This window comes from Coffea arabica, chromosome 10c (assembly GCF_036785885.1).
Source record: "Coffea arabica cultivar ET-39 chromosome 10c, Coffea Arabica ET-39 HiFi, whole genome shotgun sequence".
In the NCBI taxonomy this organism is placed as follows: Eukaryota; Viridiplantae; Streptophyta; class Magnoliopsida; order Gentianales; family Rubiaceae; genus Coffea; species Coffea arabica.
This window is the reverse complement of record NC_092329.1, coordinates 15,427,537-15,450,929: the sequence shown is the minus strand read 5'-3', so window position 1 is coordinate 15,450,929 and position 23,393 is coordinate 15,427,537. Positions and strand designations below refer to the sequence as shown.

At 35.1% G+C, this 23,393-nt stretch overlaps 2 protein-coding genes and 1 pseudogene across 2 annotated transcripts; 2 read left to right on the top strand and 1 right to left on the bottom strand.

Moving 5' to 3' along the window:
• Positions 1 to 52: 52 nt before the first annotated feature.
• Positions 53 to 800, top strand: LOC113713953 (splicing factor U2af small subunit B-like; annotated as a pseudogene).
• Positions 801 to 1,098: 298 nt separating this feature from the next.
• On the bottom strand, positions 1,099 to 1,698 carry LOC113713952 (NAC domain-containing protein 68-like). The gene has a single exon (XM_027237753.1). It carries the CDS (start codon positions 1,696 to 1,698, stop codon positions 1,099 to 1,101), a length of 600 nt encoding a protein of 199 aa, XP_027093554.1.
• A 17,811-nt stretch (positions 1,699 to 19,509) lies between these two features.
• LOC113713229 (probable E3 ubiquitin-protein ligase LUL2) lies at positions 19,510 to 21,283 on the top strand. Its single transcript, XM_027236903.2, has one exon. The coding sequence runs from the start codon at positions 20,023 to 20,025 to the stop codon at positions 21,073 to 21,075; it is 1,053 nt and encodes a 350-aa protein (XP_027092704.1). The 5' UTR covers positions 19,510 to 20,022; the 3' UTR covers positions 21,076 to 21,283.
• Positions 21,284 to 23,393: the final 2,110 nt, after the last annotated feature.

Genomic DNA, 23,393 nt, shown 5'->3' with positions numbered 1-23,393 from the left:
ACCGAGAAGGACCGACACAACTGCCCTTTCTACTTCAAGATTGGCGCTTGGCGCTACGGCGACCGTTGCTCCCGCCTCCATAACCGTCCTACCATCTCCCCCACCCTTTTGCTGTCCAACATGTACCAGCGCCCTGACATGATCACCCCTGGAGTCGACCCCCAGGGCCAACCCATCGAACCCCGCAAGATTCAGGAGCATTTCAAGGACTTCTACGAGGACATTTTCGAGGAACTCGGCAAGTTCGACGAGATCGAGAGCCTCAACATCTGCGACAACCTTGCCGACCACAGTTCAAGGAGGAGGACCAGGCTGCCGCCGCCCTCCAGGCTTTGCAGGGCCACTTCTACTCTGGCTGCACCATCATTGCCGACTTCTCCCCTGTCACCGACTTCCGCGAGGCCACCTACCGAAGGAGCAGTCGTGGTGGATATTGCAATTTTATGCACATCAAGATGATTGGGAGGGACCTCAGGAGGAAGCTCTTTGGGAGTCATATTCTTAAGTACCGAAGGAGCAGGAGTCGCAGTAGAAGTGCCAATCCCCATCCACACCACCATCACCGGAGGGAAAGAGAAAGGGAAAGGGACTACGATAGGAGCCGTGACAGTGAAAGGGATTATCGTGCAAGTGGTAGGAGGAGCGGAGGAGACCGGCACGCCAGGCATGAGAGCGACAGCAGCGGAGGGAGGAGAAGACATGCAGCGAGTCCCAGGCGGAGTAAAAGTCCTGTGAGAGAAGGTAGCGAGGAGCGAAGAGCTAGGATTGAGCAGTGGAATCGACAGAGGAAGGAGAATTAGGAGACAATGCTAAGTGCTACACGGTTTGCTAGAATTTATTAATATTAAAAAATTAAAAGGTTTCAAATCTCGCATATGTTAAATGCGAGGTGCTGACCTCGCATTTGTGAAATGCGAGGTTTGAAGCAAAAAATTTTTTTTTTCAGATTTTTTGTAAAATCAAAAATTCAATAATAAATCGCATTCGTTGAATGCGAGCTCAGTGAGCTCGCATTTTGCAAATGCGAAGTACCTATTCTTAGAAAACCCAACACAAACAACCCCTCAAATGGAAAACTTTTTTTTTTCCATAATAGTTTTAGAATTTTCTCTGGCATCCACGATTTCCAACCTCCTTTTCTTTGGCAACCTTTCCTTTCGTTGCAGATTCTTTGACTTTGGTATACTTTGAATCATCCTTTATTATCCTACAAAGAACATAATCAATATTATGACTGCTGTTTAACTCATTCAATGATGCACCATCCAGCGAATACTCGTGCATTATCCAGCCACCTTTCACCCCTATTGAACCAAAATTCAGAACATAACTTAGCATCTTCCTTGACCCAATTTTCTCACCAGTAATCATACCCTCAACTGGGTACGACTTCGTTTCTCCGTCCCACGTCCCCAAACCAGCCGCTCTCGCAGCTTTCTTGGCGCTCAATTTCCTCAACTTGGTAAAGACATAGACCATTCTTTTCGTACTAGCCCCTTTTCCGCTATCATCACAGAATTGCCAACGAACATCGTCATCCCCCAAAACATCCCACGGTTCTGCACCTTCGCCGTAAAGTATCTTCTCCTTCACATGGTCCGTTTCATCAAGCTGGTTTGTAACCTTCAGCCAAAGTAAGGAGATCAGTTCTTCCTCACTGGGTCTAAAACGAAACCCTATAGGAATGTTGTCAGCCATTTATTTATCACTCTGTATATTTTCTTGTCTTCTGTTATAAGAGGCGAATGGGCTAGGTAAGTTAAATTCTTGAATCGAGAAAGAGGTAATATACAGGGACAGATTTTCCTAAGAGAGAATCCACAAAAGAAACTGTTAGGAAAGATATTAGGAAAGTTTCGAAAACGGGTTGCTGCACTTGAGGTTAAGGAAAAGTCAATCCTATTTACCAGAGGAACTGTCAAGTCTTAAAATAATATTCCTAGATTGTCCATTGAACTTGTGAACCTTCTGATTCCGGTGTTTGATATAATGAATAGGTTTTGGTTACGATATCTAAAAATGGTAGGAAGATTATTGTTTTTATTTATTTCAATGTCTAGTATACTAATAGAGTAGATTGTTCTTTCATTTTTCCGTGTTTGATATAATCAAGATTTAGATGCCAGAATAAAATACAATTAATACAAACTTGAGTTAATTATTCTGGATTTATTTATAGAACATACCATTTTTATTACTTTTGCTTTATTTGTTCTACTATGTTACTGGTTTATTTAAGTGAAATTTAGTCATTTTTTGCTTTTAGAATAATTGGGGATTGGCACTCAAATTTTTCAATTGTAATATTTGATTCATTGTGGCCTATAGATTTTTATGTTATAGTTTTGCATCCGCAAGATATATAATTAGCAATGTAAATTACATGAATCAAAACAAATACGATAAAATTTTAATTTTTTATAATGCTCTTATTTTTTATATGAAATTCAAAAAAATTTTCACACAATTATTCAAAGTCAAAGAATAAAGTATTTAAAACATATGTTTGCTAGTAAGAAAGAAAATTTTATTTTAACACAAGAAAAATAATTTATTATAAAAAATACATTCAATTACTAATTGAGCTCACAAATATCCTACGATATGATGAGGTAGAAAAAAAGATTTATAAGAATAAATTTGACATCCTATTATTTTGGATATTTTGTAATAAATTTGGAAAGAGTTTTTCCAAGATATTTTTTGAATTTTGGGGATTCTACTAAAAAAAACAGTAGTTTAGAGGAAAAGAACTTTTTCACTTAAATAATCTATATCAAACTTGAAATAGAATGGACAAATTAGAAACCCCTTTCCTTTTTAGGCCATTACTATGTACCAAATGTGGGGATAGTGTAATATTTATATTTTAATATAAAGTCTAGACGGCCCTTATATAAGAGCATCAATGTTGGCACCCTTTCCCAAATAAACATTTGTCAACTTCAAGTTTGAGTTAGGGTAAATATCTTCAAGCTGAAGCTCAAATATATTAGTATTTGAACTTGACTTGACTCGTTGGTACCTTTTTTGTGTCTTTTTGTGGGTTCATTTTGGTTAAATTACTACGTGCTATATGTGAGAGGAACAGACAACAAGACTGAAGATGGAACTTGTATATCCGGGATTATATTGATGTCACTGATCTTGTTGATGCTCATGTCCAAGCCCTTGAGAAGGCAGAGCCTGGGAAAGTTGGAATGGGGAGAGGTAAGACATTTCTTGTTATAACCTGTAACTTAGTTGGGCATATTAGCCGTTTCTTATGCGAATCATATTTTTCTATTTCAGGTTGATCTGTAAAGGAGTTTGTGGAGGCCTGCAAGAAGGCCACAGGAGTACCTGTCAAGGTCGACAACCTTCCCCGTCGGCCTGGTGATTATGCTGAAGTTTACAGTGATCCAACTAAACTTAGGAAAGAACTAAACTGGACAGCAAAATATGTTGTAAATAAAAGAGAAATTTCAAAAGATCTTGTCCCACATCAAAAAACTAAAAGGACTTCTCATCATTTATATTGCGTAGTCTCTTATTGGCTTGTGTTAAGTTAGTAACTAGTGTGGGGTCGCGCGCATGAGAGGAAAGTTGAGTTGGGCCGTTTTAGTACAAACTGATGGATTTCCCCTCTCGCGCGTGGGTTAAGCGCGGCCAAAGTGAGTTATCCTGTGACCAAGAATAAATTTTACTTCATATTTTACAAATCAAAAGTTGACTCTTTCCTGAGAAGATAAACTTTTATTTCATCGGTTACGAAGGTTTAGTATGTTTCATAACGTTCCCTTTTAACGTTACTTTCGGTTACATAGAATAAATTAAACATTACTTTCAGTTTCATAGAAAATTAGCCATGTCTTTTTTATGTTATCAGATATTATTTCTCACCAACGTACACTAGCTGCTGCCTATAAATAGCAGCTGTGCTTCCACTTTAGAGATATACCAACAGCTGACAGTGATAGTAGAGACCTTCCTGCCAGCTTGCTTGCTCTATTTCTCTCCTTTTTTCCCTTTCTGCTGGATTTAATCGATGGTTGCTGAAGTTTTGATCCTTCTTGTTATAAACAAGAAAAAGGCTTGTTTAATTCTGGAGAAACATTTCAACCTCACGAAATAATTTTTTAGAACAGTGTTATTAAGCACGACTCAAGCTACATTTTATTAGTTTCGTTAACATTGTTTTTGGCTATTTCTGACTACAAAATATACCGATCTTCAGGAGAGTTTGCGGGTAGCCTGGAGATGGCAGAAGGCACATATTAATGGATATAGTACACCGCAGTCAATGTAGAGATAGTATACATCCACTATCTGGCAGCGGAGCATTGACAAGAGCAGCCAGCCAGCCCCAACCTACAGCCTGATTTTTTTTCCATTCTAGTAGCCACTTAGAAGAGGGTGTTATGGCCTGGGATTTGGATGCTTATGGCCTGGGATTGGGATTTGGTGTCATGGCTTAGAGGCTTGGGGAAGTAGGTCTATTTATTACTCATATTGAGGAGGAGGTATTTGAACAGTAATCATCAGTGAGGTATAGATATAAATTATTCTGTCTTTTTGGTTTATTATGCACCATTCTCTTGGTTTCAAGAAATTAACCACACAAACTCTTGAATCAACATTCAATCAACAAGTAAATGAACATGGTGCCCAAGAACTAGGGGAGTGGAAATTAATCAAAATTGGGGACAAGGCCGAATAGTGAAATTTAGTATTATTTTTCCCAAACAAATCCACCACATTCCGTCCAATGAACATAGTCAGCCAAATTTAAAGATCTTTCTGTCTAAAAAAAAAAAAAAAGTTCTCTGTATATTGAACTTATATAAAGTAATTCTCAAAATCCTTTTGATCCCATATTAGGCCAACAGCCACCCGTTTCTCATTTTGTGAAGAATGAAAGGCAATAAAGTTTCGACCTTCAAATCAAAGTCATTTTTAATCTAAGGGTTAATACTTAACTAGTATTGTAACACGTGCTATGCATGGATTTACGTTTAATATAATAATAATAATAAACAAATTATTTTTATTTGTTACATGAAAAAAAGGTTAAAAAATTAAAAGAGCACTATTTTAGTATCTAATTTATATTGTATTTATGTATCTTATTTAAAACCTTAAAGTATATTAAAAAAATATGAGCAAAGATCATAAAAATACCTAAAGAAATACTAAAAGTATACCAAATACAAATTTGTTACCCTTCTTTCCATGTTTTCTCTTTTTGCGTTACTCCCCCTCAATATTCCCCTATTCCTCGTTATTCTCGTCCTTACCTTCCTAACCCAACTTCCCACATCCGTCCAACTCTTCTCCCTCTCACAAACTTTACCTTCTCTTTACCCTACCTTTTTTTTTTATCTCTTTACCCTACCTTGATTCTGTCAAATTGCGCAATCGCTTATCCAATTTTGCAACCTATTTACCTCCTATTTGTCGCATCTCATTTTTGAAAATAAAATAGAAAAGGGTGTTAGAAAAATGAGTTTTTGATTTTAGAAAATAAAGAAAAAAGGATCTAAAATGGGACATAGAAAATGCGACGGTTTGGACCCAATAGTCTAAAAAGGATTTTTAGAAAAAAATAGAGTCGCCACTTGGTATTGAATTTAAGTATACCAAATCACCCAAAATATATTTTAAATGAAAAGAATAAATAAAATCCTTTTAAACGACTCCAGGTTTTTAAAAACGAGAGAAAATGAGTTCGGAAGTTACGGTTGAAGAAAGGGAAGAAAAAGATTTGATCTAAGGCACTATTTCAACCTAGCCAATGCTAGTTGCAAGATTTAGTCAAAAATTTTCCTAATCCAACTTATAAAACTTATCATATTTGGATGTTTCTATATGGATACAAACCTGGATCTAGGGGGTATCGGGAGGGACGAGATATCTCTTCGAAATTTAATTGGTACAAATCACATTAATTGTGAAGCTCAAGAATGATTTCTCGAAGAGGTCACGAATATATAAAAGATGAGATTCAAAAGGAAATTATGATATATACATGACCTAAAAGAGGGGAATGCAATATAATGGGGACGGGAAACTAAGATTCGTGACATAATATTCCTTCTTATAAATGGGTAATAGCATGCTAAGGTTAAAAAACCATACTCACTCATTTCCCATATTTGAAGGGCGAATCTTCTAACCTAGTCAAGCAAATGAATTAACTTGCTTCTAATTTCCTAAAATAAGATGTAATTTTAAATGATATAGTTCAAACATATAGATGGTAAGGGAATAATAGTAGGAAAAATATCATGCAAATGAAAATAACCTAAAAATAGGAAAAAAAATGCATGAGATGTAATAAATGTCATACCAAAATATGAATCTAGCGTATCGATGGGTTAAAGGGTCTAGCATTAGACTAACCCATTTCTACAAGTTTTCACTAGCGTTGGACTAGTGAAAACCGGGGAGAAAAAACCACAACTAGCGTTGAACTAGTGTGGTGACATCATACATTCATCATAAATAAATAAAACATATAGAGCACATAGGCACGATATCTAGATGCAAAATCTTAGAAAAAAGCAAGTAAACATGCAAGCACATAAACACACAAATATGCAAGCAATAAACCTAACTATTACATTGAGAGTTCTAATTACAATCTAAAAAAGGGAATATAAGATAATAATAAACTTATCTATTACATTTATCTAATTAATTACATTTCTTGCACAAGAGAATATAACCTATCTATTACAATTTGGCATTTAAATGCCTTCCAAACAAATATCAAAGTTAAATAAAATAAATGAAACCTTAAAATGAATAAAATAAGTAAGTAAAAGAAAAAGCACATAAAGCATGCAATCACAAACATAAAAACACATAGGAGCATATATAGGGAGTTTAAAGAATAACAGAGGGTACCTCCCTTGAAATAGTGGCTAAATGAAGTAGAGTTTTCCCTATTTATACTCCAAAATCAACAAAATGGTCAAGGCACCAATTTAATTAACGATTTAAAAGAAAAATGTAAACATATAGCAAATTCACTTTATTATTTTAAAGAAATATGCATAAGTATAAAATCTCTAAAATTTATAAATTAGATGCATTTAAATGAAGCATGATTAACAATTTAAAGAAGATAAACAATTGCAATTAAGAAAACAAAACCATTAGAGACTCAATTGCAAAAAAATAAAAAGTTTTTAGGGTCAAATTATAATTTTTAAAGAAATTAGGATCAAAATAAAAAAAATAAAGTTTAGGGATCAAAATGCAATTAAATTAGGACCTAAGTAAAAAAATCAAATTTTAGGGCTACACTAAAAATATTCAGAAGATCAGGTGCTAAATTGAAAAATCATTTTCTGATCACGTAACAAAAATAGAACCTGGGCCTTTTCTTTCTTTTTTATTTGTTTTAGGCTAAACCTACTTCGGCCCAACAAATATAAGCAGTTGTTTTGTTAAAAAAACAGATCAGCCCAACTTATTTTACTAAACTATGCCTTAATAAATCGTTGGGTTTGAAAATCAAAACCCATGCACAAACCCAAGCAAAATAAAAACAAGCCCAACTAATCTGGCTCACAAGCATTTAATAACATCAGCCCAAACGGATTTGAAGAATCAAACCGTAACAAACAAAAACAATATATAAGGAACATAAATAGGAAATAAATCAGTATGAACTTTCTGGTGGGTATGAAGTTTCTAGCGGGTCGATCTACTAGAATCTGGAAAATTCCAGCCAAAATGGTTGGAATCTCGCTGGAAAAAATTTCCAAGGGCATTTAAAGTCAGATTTTGATATACACATGATCCTTTCAATCTCATAAACTCGTGCAAATCATCAAATATGGTTCCAAAACATCATAAATCATGTAAAAATAAAATTCAAAGTCCATGTACTTAAACTTTCATGAACACTCTATAATCTCTTGCATGAACATCGAATCTAATAGAGAAAAGTTGAGGAAATACCTGAGGATGATTTAGGACAAGATTGAAACCAGAAAAAAGCGAATGGAAGGAGATTTGCTGCAGCTTCAAGCATGTACTGCGCAAAGACGAAGCAGCAACTTTAGGGCTAAATTCGAAGGGTTTCTGGACGTTATTTCCAGAAAAGTTCTAAACAAAACTTTTTCTACTAAGTTCGTAGATTGTGCAGAAATCAAAAGCTCATCCAACGAAGCAGTATCGAAGGAGAAAATCGGGTTCAAGCAGGCCGAATGATCAACCTTTTCTGTAAAGTTTTTCTAGAAATTTTTTATTTTCTTTCTCGATTTTTCTTTCCCTTTTCCTCCCCCCTTTTTTTTTGCTGTTTTTTGTTTCACTTCCTCCCCTCTTACTCCAGAAATGTCTTTCTTCCTTTTTGCTGGCTTCTTTTGGGCTATTTAATGGCCTTTTCTAGATGTTTCTTGATGATTCCCGCAAGAGGTGAGGTGGCTCCTTGTACTAGTATGCTAGGAGGAAAAGAAAGGGAAGAAAAATTTGACTTTGCTACTTCAAAAATTTGCTCCAGCTTTGCATTCGTTTTTTTGTTTCAAAAGATGAAGTGAGCGTGAGTAATTTTTTTTTTAACTACATTTTCAGTTTCAGTTTCATTTTCTTCATTTTCCTACAAAAACCAACCAAACAAAAATGATTTTACTTAAAATAAAAATAAAAAATAAAGATCAAAATTTTTGGTGTGTACACTATTCTACTACTCTTTCCACCCATTTATAGTTATAAATAGTGTCCAATTTTGCAACTTGTTATTCAACAAATGAGTATGGATATGCAATTTTATTAGTTTCAAATGGGTAACCCAATTGAACTTATTAATTATTGGCTTTTAAATGGATAGATTGTGATTGCTTATTTAGTGCTAATTAAATTAGACTTAGATTCAAATTCATTAGTAAGTAAATTTAAATCGCTACCAATACAATAATTATATTCTACTTTTCGCAAAGGTATATTTAATGTTCTTTACCTATTCTTTAATTTTTGTTACATTTAATCCTACTTCCTACCTTCCTTTCATCAAAGTTTTAATTAGCTCATTGAGTATTAATTTATTTCTTGCATTCACACTTAAATTATTTTGAGATTCTTGTAGAGTGCAAAATTTGAAACTCACCGCTATTGGTTCTTCTATGTATTTTTTAGGTAAAAATTTATTTATTTATTATTATGTGTTTTACAATGATATCTTATTTTGTTGCTCAAAGAATATGGGAGAAAAAATAAATAAAATTTTGTAGCGGATGGTAAATTGATAAGATAACCAAAATCATGTAAAACTATATATATTTAACCCACATAAATCACTCATTTTGATAGTTTCATCCCAACCCACAACTACAATTCCCTTGACTTCAACCTCCCCAACCCTATACTCCTTTTACTATTTAGGATTCATAACCTTGCTTTTACCCTTCCCAGTCTTGTACTCCTATTCTTCTATTCCTTTTATTATTTGGGATTCGTTAACTCACTTTTCAAGTATTTTTTTTTTTGCAAATAAAAAGTTAGAATTATAGTCGTCAAGGAAAAGTAATTGGGTATAATTTTGGTGAAATACTGCTATTTTTTGTGATGACCACCCAAGATAATTGTTTAAACAAATATTTGTTTTAAAATTTTTGATAAACGCTCCCAAAAACAACAATCTCAATGCCCCTTTTATTAATTTAAAATTCATAGAAAAATTTTATTTTATGTGGACTTTTTGATATACATGGTATATGAGAAATTATCCAGATAGAGTTTTATGCAAGTCAAAAATTATCCAGATGACATTGTATGTCAGAGTGTTTATTTCATTGGTTGGAATAATCGCCCAATAGGATAAGTTTAAGCCTAAAAAATTGATTTAGTTGCAATAAGTTAAATGGTTAAAGAATGTTATAATTGGATATGTCACCTGAATGTTTGACAAATTTATGTATATACCTAGAAGGAAAGTGCTAAAAATATTACTATGTACATAATTAAAAAATGAGACTAATCATATTATTCCTTGGATTTGACAAATCAATTGTTATTAATCAAAGAATAAAATGGGCTAAAGTGATAAAGTTGTATTGGGGTGAATGATATTACTACGGGACTAATCAAATTATCCAAATTTATTTTCTTTAATTATGGAAGGAAAAAGGGATTAAAGTCTAAAAACAAATTATAAATGATTTATTAAGGCCTCATTTTAAGTGAAAAAGTTTTTAAATTTTAAATTTGAATTGTCATAAAATTAGTTGTAAATCACTATTTCAAACTTTTTAATTGAATTTATGTATTAAAATAAATGAAAAATCCAGAAAAAAAGTATCGGAGATTTGGAAGCCATCCAAGAGGCCTCCACTAAAACATCTCATGCAATACACACACACACACGCACACACACACACACACACATATATATATATATAATTACTTTATAAAACATGAAAAGCCCAAAAAAAAATTGTTTGAGTAACTAAAAAGTCGTCATTTAAGAAAGAAGAAGTCTGGGAGTTGATTTGTGTTGTTAAAGCCGTTATTCGGTTAGCAGCACCGACCTATTTTTAGACGGTTCAGACTGAAGCTGCAAAAAAGCATATACGATGGATTATCATTCTATTGATTTCTTTATCTGATTTTCACTCTCTCTTTCAATTCTTACCATAGAAGGAAACTTGAAGAAATTCTGGTAGTCCTCTGGGCTAAGTTTCAAGAAAATACAACATAATGCTTAGTACTTGTTGAATTAACATCTATCAAGAAAGAAGAAATACTGATTTTTGATCATCAGTATAGGAAAAAGAAGAATAGAAATTAAGAAAATTGAGTACAAGGCCATGCGACGAGTTATGTTTTGTAAGAGGAGAAAAGGGCTGTTCAGGATGGCTATGGAACTAGGCTAGAAATATGATGCAGAGGTAGCCATGATCACCAAGAATGAAGCTTGCAATATCTGTGACACCCCACTTCTTCCTAAGACGAACCCAAGGGTGTTCGCGGAATGTTTGTCTATCTCTCGCCAGGACTTGATGCAAGTCAAATCTAAACTTAAAGATAAACAACTAAAGAATAAAAGTCGAAGTAAAGAAAGGTCGCTTCTTTAAACAAACTTTCAAGTCTTACATCACAAGTTCTCAGAAGCACATCAACTTTCCCAAAATACAACCACTATAAGCTAACTAGTCAATTACATCCCAAGATCTTAATCAAAAGTAATCAAGTCGACTTTCCCCAAAATTCTTTCCAATCCGACCTCCTGTTAAGAAAAACAAACTAATGAGTTGAGCAAACGCTCAGTGAGGCCAAGAAAACATGCAAACACATAGGACAAGTAACAATAACACTGATACGGAAAGTAAAACAATAAAGTTCAAGTAATTCAAAATTTAACAATAAACACACTCAATAAGGATACAGGATCTCTCAGGAGTTAGATTCTACTTGCTTTGCCGAGACTCGATCCAATACCTCCACGTGATGACACTCCGTCAACCGGGTAAGTATTACGTCCGTAGAACTCCACTTATTTTACACTGCCGTTCACCGTTACACCCCCTGATCCGGGCCCGCACTTCTTTTATATAAGGCGATACTATTCGAGTATGTCAAGCGAGATCTCTCAAATAGATCAACCTTATGATTTTCTCATGGTTCATCAAGTTTCCCGACCAAGCTCATGCCGACTCGAGTCGCAAGGTTGGCCGATGAGTTTGGGCGTCCCCCACTATTATAAGTATAAGTCGATGAGATTCACTCCAATCGACATTGAGTCCAAACATAAATATAATTTTCACTTCATACAATTCAACTATATATTCACTTCATATAATTCAATTATAAATTCACTTAAAAGAGAATGAGTACGATAAAGTATACGCTTGTCTCGACAATTCTAAAGTACTCAATTAATAACGAACAATTTAAGCATTTAGCAACAGTTCATGCACTTGACACTCACTAAATCAAAAGTAAGTGAACAAGTAAAGTCTTTAATGGTCCGCTCCGGAATTCCCTTCAAACCTCTCTTGAGCACCTGAAGAAATAGTGACCAACTATTACTCACTTATACGCTATATCACTTAATATTCAAAGAAGAAAGTACACTCGCTTAAAATTTAAGACAATGTCTTAGAAGAGTTTCACTCTATTGAAAATCAAGATTTAAAAGTGAGGATTTAAATTCATGATGGCAAGTTGTATCCTCCATGAAATCGGGTTTAAAATGGACTATCAATATCGAAAGGAAGTGAAAAGTTCTTAAAAACTAATTTCCTACGAAATCGGAAATTTTCTTCTTTATGCGACAAAACTTGGAAAATCGTATCTTGAGTTTGGTACTTCCAAAAATGAAAAACTTTATACCGTTGGAAACTAGATTAAAAGTACTAAAACTTTCCAGAAGACATTTTTTGAAGGTTCCAACTAGAAAGCATTCAAATTTCTGCTCAAAGTTGCAGTTTCAAGAAGACAGGACAAACCAGTCTTGATTTTTCAGCAATGTTTGGAAATTCAGCAAAATTTACAAAAAGTAAATCAGCCTCTGAAATTTATACCACAATAAGAGTTCCAAACCAAGTTTCAAACAAAATAAGCAGAACTAAATTCGGAGTTTTGAGCAACAAGATATAACAGTTTAAATTTGGTTGATTTTCGCAACCTGATTAGAGGATTTCCAGTTTTGAAGAGCAATCTTTGGGGCATTATTTGGTTATCGAACTGGTATTGGAATTACACCAAATTTGGTACACTTAAACTTCCATATATGAAATATTTCTCTATCAAAATTAAGGTAAAAACTTACACGGGAAGGCAGTTGATGAAACGACTAAACTTTGTGAAATTTTTCAAGGCTAATCTGCCAACCCCATTTCTCTTTCTCTTTCAGAAGTTTTGTCCAACGAAATCAGCCCCAATTCGTTCCATTTTTGAAACCAAGATTCCAGAAACATCTAATGAGTAACTTATGGGTAAATGACACTAAAATTTTCGAAGTATAACATCCCAAAATAGACTTGACCATTCGGTCAGCAGGGAAAGGAAAATTTTCCAGTTTTGAGCTTTGTTGCAATTTCGAAATCAAATCATATCTAAATCTATGCAAATCCAAATTGATAATGATTTATGGCGTTGGAAACTAGGTTCAATATGCTACAAATCATTAGAAAGTATCATTTTGAAAATCTTTTCAGAAGTGGAACAAAATCGGGCCACAAGATGCAATTTCCCAGTTTCTCTCGGACAGACTGGCAAAGCAGGACAGTTCACTTTTCCGAGTCGCCACGGTTTGCTCAAAACGAACTAATAGGGGATTCTTATACCATTTGAAAGCTATGAATGTCTAGTTTTGAATGTCGCTAACGGCACTCAATTTTGACTTTTGCTCAAAGAGTTATGTTCAAACAATAAACCACTGTCCGGTTACCTTGCTAGTGAATTTTCATATTCAAATTTTACCAAAACTCAAGTTTTGTGCGACCATTCGACATGATTTTTGAAAGGCACTTTCTATACACATAATACAACATATATCCATCAATTTAACAGCCAACCAAGTATCAAAATTTTGAATTGAAAATAGAACAATACGGACAGAATTTCAGCCAGCTTGGCTCTCCCAACTTTTCCAACTTTCTCTCCAGTTTCTAACCAAAATCAAGCTATATATCACATAAACAACCACAATCAAACATTAACGCCTCAAGTTAGCTACCTACAATCCTCGTCAAGACAAGACCACTAGCCTACAATTTAAAGTGAGAAATAAAGTTCCTCAAGTCCGCTAGCCTATAAACGCAATTAGGGTTTCAAACCCATGAAACTAACCACTAATCTTCTTATAATTTGAAAGGTTAAAGAGATAGAGTGATTACCCTTTAAACCTAGGTAAAAACCAGATTTTTCTCTAAGAAACTCCACAAGATTGCTTCTTTCTCCAAGATGGAATGAAATCCCAAGAATCTATGAAGTTGGATGATGATTTGCAAGTGAAATGGAAGCAAGAAGAATGGAGTTTTTTTCCTTCTTCCTCCTTAGGGCCGACCGAGAGAGAGAGAGAGAGATGAGGGAGTGGTTATGGTTTGGAAACTTGGAGAGAAAGAATGAAAAAAGCTACTTTAAGTTGGTGCAAAAATCAACCCTCAATAGTGCCTCAATAGGGTTTCGTACTATCACTTTCTCTCTTGTTTGATACACTCATACACTAATCTTTCAAGGTAATTTATCTAACATTGTAATTACTCACTCTTATGAGTCTAGTAGCAAATCCTCAAATCTCCAATTAGTCGTACTGGCGCGACTTTCGGGAAACTATTGACGCGTGCGCGGTAAAAGCTTAATTTGAACTCACTCACATCTAATCCCTCAATTAACTTTTCTTAATCTACTATTGATCATTCTTAATTCTCTAAGATTATTGCACTCTCAGATCGAATATTATCTCGAAAAATGTGTATTCGATATTCCTTACTAAACGGGTCACAGAAAAATTAAATTTGCTAACGGAACGTTTTAAAAATATAATTAAGGCATTGTTCCATGTAAATGGATTTAAAATGGTTGAAATAAATTATTCATAGAAAACGGCTGAATAAATAATTAAATAAGCCAATAAAATAAAATAAAATTAAGTAAAATTCGAGTCCTCACAATATCTTTGCCTTTGGTAATCCTTCTGTCGATTCCATTGTCCAGCACTACAAAGAAACCAAGAAAGTTGAATCATCAACTGCAAAAAGAGACAATAATGTTCAGCAAGAAATGCAAAATCTGCCTGAAGATTATCTTGATGAAACAGAGAAAAGCCCTCATGATGATGATGATGATGATGATCAGGAAATGTCAGATCATGTGATGGAGGTCAACAAAGTCAAATTGTCATCTGAATCAAGAAATGGAGATCAAGAAGAAGTACATGATCTGGTTGAAAATGATGATATAAGTGACATAGAAGAAAGCCTTGATGATGCTAATGTTGATCAGGAAATGTCTGATCATGAGATGGAAGTCAAGAAAGCCAAATCATCATCTTAAAAAAAAACTGAAGATCGACAAGCACTATATGATCTGCTTGAAGATGACGATGAAATTGAATTAGAAAATAGTCTCGATGATGATGACGATGAAGATGATCAGAAGAACACAATGTCTGATCAGTTGGATTTATCATTGACATTGTTGTGATGACCTCACCTCCCCCTAAGGCGTACCCCAGAGTTTAGCGGACCGCCTGCCCAACTCTCGCTAAGACTCACTAACTCATTTCAAATAAAATAGTTTACAACCTCAGGCGTAAATAAAATAACAGCTCCCATCCTTGGAACATACATGTACATTCATTTCTATCTCAAATATTCATACAATCCCAAATATAACAAAAAATTTGAGTTCTAGAAACATTCAATCCTAAACGAGCACTAGTGCGAGTACAATCGCAAAAATTCAAAAACTAGACTATGCTAGCGTGTACCAGTCTCACGCCCTCACTCGTACCCCCTGTAAGGAAAATAAATTTAACGAAATAGGATAAACTAAAGCTCAGTGAGGTTCCAAATAGCAAATTGACCATGTTTTTAAAAGTGCAAGTATCAAAGTAGCAAAGTACCGAACATAACAAGTTCATAAAAGTGAGCAATAACACTTCAAATAGCAAATCTCAAAATGAGCGAGTGTAAAGTTTTTAAAAGAAACAATAACATAACAAGTAATAATAATTTCAAAGTATAAGGATACGGATGACTCTCAAGAGCCAAATTCCCGTTGCTTCACCAGAGCTTGATCAAGTCGTAGTTGATACTCCGTCAACTTTCAAGTAAAGTAACCAGTTCCGTAGTGTTCCGCTTAACACCAATCCGTCCACCATTCAACATCCTTACCGGGTCCGAACACCAAAATAAACACGTGTGGTAAAACTCGAGTATACCGATTAGTCGATGAGGTATCACTCCACTCGATAAAACAAGAAACTCAGGGTTCGTTATCGAATCGACCAGTCCCTTGGCCGACTTGACTCGATTAACTAACTTCAGAGTTTTTGAAATTCCAGAGAGTACTCACGCATAGACAAGTACATCAGACAAGAATATCAAGTCAAGTGCCATCAAGGCATAGCAACAAGTCACGTTTAGGACAACTGCGATAAAATACACCCTTGTCCGTCCAAATAAGTCAAATATTATCCAAGCATATTAATAAAACATGTAAAAGCAAGTATCAAATACAAACATGCACTTGGAAGCACTTACCAAAGGTCTAGTGTTTTTCAAGGTCACGCTCAGGTGCAACTCCTTGGATGGAGTCCAAACCTACGATAAAATATTATTCAAGAGTTTAAAATCAACTAGGGTTCAAAACATAGGAGTTTCGCTTCAAGAAGATCAAGTAAATGAAACTCGTTTAAATAGTATTCAAGTTACTTATCAAACTCTAGAAACTTCATGCTCGATCATTTAGTTTTAATAAGGAAGTGGTTTATACTTTTGAAATCACACTTGGTATAAAAAATCGAGAAAATCGTATTTTTATAGGGTCACTACATTCACTTTTTTAAGGGTACGAGTTCCGGCGAAATCTCAGCTTATATACCTCTATCAAAAAAAAACTCGAATACCCTAGACAAATCAAGTCCAATTCGACCTCAAATCTTCATTCAAGTCGCGAGTACATACGCCTAACCCTCGAGTGAAAATTTGGGCAGCATGCCCTTTGTATTTAGTTATTTTCCAGCCACTTATGACTTCATTGTTTTTCCTCAATTCAGCCCAAATTCAACACATTAACAAGCTTAACAAAATAGCTCTTCAACTAGGCTCAATATCATCCAAATACAAGTGAAATCTAGCAATGAAACCATCAAGATCAAAGATGGAAACTAGTTTTAAAGAAGAAATTATAAGTGGCATATTTGTCATCTTTCGGTGTTTTGGTCATAACTGCAGCTAACTATATCGGATCAAGGTAAATTTTATGACGTTTCGAAGCTAAGACATAAACCTACATTTCTTATGAGACATTAACACCCAGTTCTCGCATTTTCAGGGTCAAAAAGGGACGGTCAGAAGCACATGAAAAACAGGTTAGGAAAATTAGAGTTTTTTGCGCAGTCAGGAGTGCTCTGGCCAAATCCTAAGCTAAAATGATCCGATTGATATGAAATTTGCAGGTACGAAGTTAACTGAAATTCCTACAACTTTTATGTTTTGTCCAAAAGTTGATTCAGTCTAAAATATGGAGAAATGTGCAGCCCAATTTAATACCAAAAACGGGGCAGAACTGAAATTTCACTACCACATGCTGAAAATTCAACTTCTAACTTTACAAAGTCCCACTCAAGCCCATAATCACTTCACAAGTTCCATTTCCAAACTCAATAACATCATTTACTAGTTAAACAACACTAATCAAAACTGAAAAATGCAAACCCTAGCTGAAAATTCTACTACACCATCAAAAACTAGAAACTCAACCGTAGCAAGCCAAGATTAAAAGCTTCTAAACCAAACTTAGCAAGATTAAGCAAGAAAAAAAAAGTTTAAGCCTTATACCTTCCAAAAGCTTCTTGCAAGTGAAAAACAAACCACTATCTTCCAGAAATTTCACCACACCAAGCTTTCCCAGCACCAAGGGGTAAGTTTAATCGGTTTGGTTTTGTTGATTTCACTCAAACAAGGATTGATTCAAGGTTGGAAATGAAGTTGGTTTTCTCTCTTTTCCCCTCTCCTAGTTTCGGCCACCAAGGTTAAGAAATGAAGAAGATGAACAAAAAATGAAGGATAAGAAGGAAGGAAATTGGTTGGTCAAAGTTTCCTAGGCTTCCAACAAGTGTCACCACAAGAATAATTCTTATTTTTCTTTCTTTTCTCCCTCTCTCCCACTCTTTTAGTCAAGAATTTCGGCTGCCTTGAGGGATATTTTGGGACTGATTTTGCTCAATTAATAACAAGGAGATTAAGCTAATAAAATAGTGTTCAAGTGGTGCACTCAATTGGTAGCAAACGGTGCACGTCGATTCAAGGCTATTTTCCTTAACTCGCGCGTACTAGTGTTTTAACTTATGATTTACTAACTTATTAATAGCATTCTAACCACACACTTTTTCTTATCTAAAACCCACTCTTAACCACCAAATTCAGTACACACACCTCACCAAGTGATTACACGACCAAAATACACGAAAACCCTAATTTACGTTAACTATAAAACTAAAGGTAAAACTCTTGATTTTCTTGTATATTACAACTAATGAGGAAGTAAAGTAGTGGTAAAGGAATTGTAAAATAGTTTATTCAAAATAAGATGGAATTATAAGAAAATATGAGCAAATTTTCAAGTCATCACACTATTTTCTTCTTACATAAAAAATCCGGGGTGTCATAATTGTCATTACCATTGCCACTGAAGACTAGTGCAGAAAAAGAAGATAAGAGCCCTGGCATGATGATCAAGCAGAAATCTGAATCTGCAAAGGGCTTGGCTATTTGTTTGCCTGCAAGGGGAAGCCAAAAGAATGCTACTAATCCAGAAGTACAAGACAAATGGGAATGTGGTGAAAAAATAGGGGATTCAATTGCAAACTCAATTATGATGCCCAGCTTGATAAGGGATGTGCCCCCAGTTGAAGATTTGGAGCTCCATGAACTTCAAGAAATTATGGCTCAGATGGAATAGATGAAAAAGAAAATAATAGATCAAGTAAATCAAATCAGACAGAGCAGCACTGATTCTTCCGGTGACTGCAATAAAGATGCAAGGACCTGAAATGGAGAGCACACTAGGAGATTTAAGTCTCAACCTTTTTGTTGATATGGTAGTTGAAAAACACGTTGATAGAAGATTCTTTTCTTTTTTTTTTTTTGCTTTTCTGAAGATTGAAAGAGCCATTTTGGCAATGAACTGAGTCAGAGATGCAGCAAAGATATTAGTTAGTCATCTATGGAACCATTCGAAAGTGTAAAGTTCGTAAGATTCTTTCAGGAATCATATATACTTTGATCAATAGGCAGTAGTTCATTGTAGATCATGTCTAATCAGTAGGCAAAGTTGAAATAATTGGGTTGTATTGTACTTTCTGAATTTTGGTCAAGTTGGGTTTCATATTTCTAGTTCTTGGGATAGCCTAGAAACAATATTGCTGGAAATTATGTTTCTCCTAAATGGAAGGTACGTTTAGTCCACCCTTCTTGACTTGTTTCTTTGAATCTGATGTTGGAAAGTTCTTTGTTTCTATAATATCAACATTGTCTGATTGAATTTGGTCGAAGTTGTTTTTTTATTTTTTCTTGTGAAGTTTTCTTTTGTAGGGCAGAGTTATTACTTGGGTTGTAATCTTCTGTATCTACCCCTGATTCTTGACCTTTACTGTTCTTCTTCAATTGACTCATATACAACACTAATGTATTCAATTTATCAGTTATGTATTGACATGGAAATTATCTTCAATAACATGATTTTAACAACAATTCATTAAGAAGGTGAAGGAAAATAGAAAATTTGGCATTTTTTTTTTCCGCCAGAACTCATTGATGGCGTCGTTGTGGCGCTGGTGGACCTTTACGCAATCCCATTATCCTGATCCTCTCCCAACCCAACAAGGCAAAGTAACAGCCCCCACCCCCGAATTTGCCCACGTCCGTCCGTCCATCCCTGCATCATAATTCTCTCTCAATTCATAATATTCCTTGCTCCCCCTTCTCCTCTCTTCCTATTTCCTTCTTTTCCCACCGCCTTTTCCTCCCTCCGCGTATTATATGCATTCAACAGTTGTTCTTATCACATACCTTCAATACTGATACACTTCTTTCTTGCCCATCCAGCCCCCAATTCACCTCAACCCCCTGCAAAACCCTGAAGCTTTCGTTTCCCCATTTTTTGACCTGCAGAATCCTTCCGCTTAAGCCAAAATTTTTTTTTTGGGAAGAAATTTCGGTATCAAAAATCTTCTCTATGATCATGTCAAGGATTCGATTTTCATGATGCCTGCGGCCTAATTGTATATTAGTTTTCATTCGCACAGAAATCTTTTCTTTTTCATTTATACAGAAATCATTTCTTTTCAATTAGTTTGAAAATAGTATGGGTAATATTGGAAGTACAGGCGTAAACAACCGGCGAAGAAGCGGCAGCCGGCGGACCCACCCACCGCCGCCGCCCCCCCAGCCACCTCAACCTGAGATTACTCCCCGATACCCAAACCCTAATGCTCCGCCTCCCTATTACCAGTACACTGGCTACTATCCGGCACCGCCACCGGCTGTGCCGGTGCCTTTACCGGCTCCATACGATCACCACCACCGCATGGACCCGCCCCATGCCAATTGGGTCAGTGGCCGTTACCCTTGCGGGCCAATGATGCAACCACCCACACCCTTTGTGGAGAATCAGAAGGCGGTCACCATTCGGAACGATGTTAATCTGAAGAAGGAAACTTTGCGGATTGAGCCCGACGAGGCCAATCCTGGCAAGTATCTTGTTGCTTTCACGTTTGATGCTACGGTTGCTGGGAGCATCACCATAATTTTCTTTGCAAAAGAAGGTGAAGACTGTACTCTTACTCCAATGAAGGATAGATTACTTCCACCAGTAACGGTGTCTTTCGAAAAGGGCTTCGCACAGAAGTTTAGACAGCCCTCTGGAACTGGCCTAGACCTCTCAATGTTTGAGGAAGCAGATTTGTTGAAGGAGGGGGAGATGGATGTTTATCCCCTAGCTGTGAAGGCAGAGGCATTTGCAGATAATCAGAGTACATCAGCGGATGGAAACACAGAGCCAGAACCTGGATCGACAAACTCTCAGATTACCCAGGCGGTGTTTGAGAAAGAGAAAGGTGAATATCAGGTCAGGGTGGTGAAGCAAATCTTATGGGTCAATGGCATGAGCTATGAATTGCAAGAAATATTTGGGATAGGCAATTCAGTTGACAGTGACTTCGATGGAAATGATCCAGGAAAAGAATGTGTAATATGTCTTTCAGAACCCCGAGACACTACTGTCCTTCCATGTCGACACATGTGTATGTGCAACGGATGTGCCAAAGTTTTGAGGTTCCAAACAAATAGGTGCCCAATTTGCAGGCAGCCAGTTGAACGGCTTCTGGAGATTAAGGTTAGCAATGCAGCTGAGGAATGAAGACGAGTGTTCCATTGTGTAAAGTTTCTTTTATCTCCTTTTCTTTTGTCTTCTCGTCTGCACCCATGTTTTGGTTGCGCCTATTTTGATATGATTTTAATCAGGCAGGAAAGTGCACGAGTCTTGGATGTAATGCAAACTGAGCTCATTGCTCATAGTTTAATGGCTCCTTACTCGTAAGGTGCTTAATGATACTTCCTGCTACTCATTATTTGCTCAAAAAAAAAAAAAAAACAACAACAATTCATTAATGACTTAAATTTAGCGTAGTTTCTTCTGAATCATAATAAATTCGCGAGTATAAATGTGTCATGATCTGATCATCAGGAGGTCTGATTTAGTAGTAGTTTAATTTGTAGTAGATAGTGTTACAGTAGCAAACTTAGTTTTATGCCCGTTTGATGTAATTCTTTGCTTTGTTTAGCTAGTAATTAAGATTCACTGCAGATTAAAAACCAATTTTAATGAATTGTGATGGGTTGGTTAGTTAGTTTAGAAGCAAGAAAAGAAGTGTTAGGTTCCGAAGTAATTAGCTTATCTGAATTAGTTCATGGTCTTCATCATCACAATTTTGTGTATCTTGCAGATTCATGTTTCTCCAACAATGCATTTCAATTGTCAAATTCTAACTACCATCAAAGAATGTTGAATGTTACTGTCTTAACCTCATTTTGTGATTGCTAATATGTAACATTTTAGGAACCATTTGAGCAATTTTACCGACACAAAAGGGTCAATAAAATAAATTGATGGTGGGCTAAATTGAATGATTGCTAGTTCAATTGTCAAGGAACTAGAGAGACAGCAAAGCTGCAATATCAACTTAGGATCACATTTAAGCATTGCTAGTTCAATTGTCAAAGGCAAAAGGGCTGCTCCAGTCCCCATTTTTTTCTTTTTTTTTTTGGGTAATGAACTTGGATAAAAAAAAAAAGGGCTAGTCAATAAGGCCAATGAACTTGGCAAGAAATAGATGTAGAGGTAGCAATGATAAGCATGTATGAAGAAGCTTGCAGCCTCTTTGCCTTTAGTCAACAGTTAATGACTAAAATAATGTGCGAGAAATGTTAATTCATTACGGATACTTATTATGAAAAAAGGATCCAACATCTTGTGTACTAACATCAGGCTGTTTAGCAAACAACTGCAAATTAATACTTCAAATCTTTTAAACTTAGGGTGCGTTTGTTAAAATTGAAATCTAAAACTGAAAATGAATCTGAATCATGAATCTATTAAATTATTGAATTGTTAAGTATTAAATCAAATATATTTGACTGTATATCATATTCAATAATAAATGAATAGCATATCGCTTATTTTTTGGAACAAATTTTGTCTAAAAAATTCAGTGCCACTTAATCAATTCACATGTTCAATTTTTGGTTATCAAATGCATTTGAACATATTAAGATTTGAATCCGTTAACTTTAAGTGCTAAATTGAATTATCAAGCATGGATTCAGTCTTAACCAAACTTACTAGGTAACACAATATGGCAAAATGTATATGTTGCTAGGCTTAAGAATTTAATATGCTAACCAGCATTAACAAGAAACTTGCAATTAATGCCCATTCTCTTAGTCTAGAATGACAAAATTCATGCGTTGCTAGCCATAAGACACTTCGGAGCATGAGTACAATATATATACGAATTTATGTGTGTTTGTGGTTATGTATGCATGTATGCTTGTATGTTTAAATTTGAGAAGTGTTTGCGGCCTTAGCCTTTCTCTTAGCATTCTTTTTCCCTAATTTTTTGAATCATTTTTTCCATAATAAATACTTTCAAATATTTTGAATGGATACGAACATAAATATATCACTTAAAAATGAAAGTTTAGAAGCCTAAAACAGAAATAGAGCACTCATAATTTAGCACTCATGATTTGCAAATTTCATCAAAAATATAAACTGCACTAAATTAATGAACTTATTTGTTTGCCCTTGATATTTAGATATTTTTCCCTTGCCAGTGTTTTCAGATGATTTCTGCAATAAAAATTTAACATAAAGGTATCTTAAAAAGTGATCTATTTATCGAAATCAAAGTCGATTTATGGCTAGAAATGTCCTACTCAGATTAAACTCGAAGTGGATATTTCTCAAAGGATAAAGGAGATACCTCACTATTGAAACAATTATTTAGTTACATTATAACCCTCTTGAATTACCTCTTTATCTTTTTAATCATCTTTTTTTCCTCGCAAATGTAACATCATAAAAAGTGATATAATGTTATTCTACAAAATTTCTTCAAACAATTTTCACTTTAAACACTAATAGTGTTATAGGTAAAGAACAAAACAAAAATGATT

Excerpts from the sequence above, each read along its gene's own strand:
- LOC113713952 (XM_027237753.1), bottom strand. The coding sequence starts at position 1,698 with ATGGCTGACAACATTCCTATAGGGTTTCGTTTTAGACCCAGTGAGGAA.
- LOC113713229 (XM_027236903.2), top strand. The coding sequence starts at position 20,023 with ATGGGTAATATTGGAAGTACAGGCGTAAACAACCGGCGAAGAAGCGGC.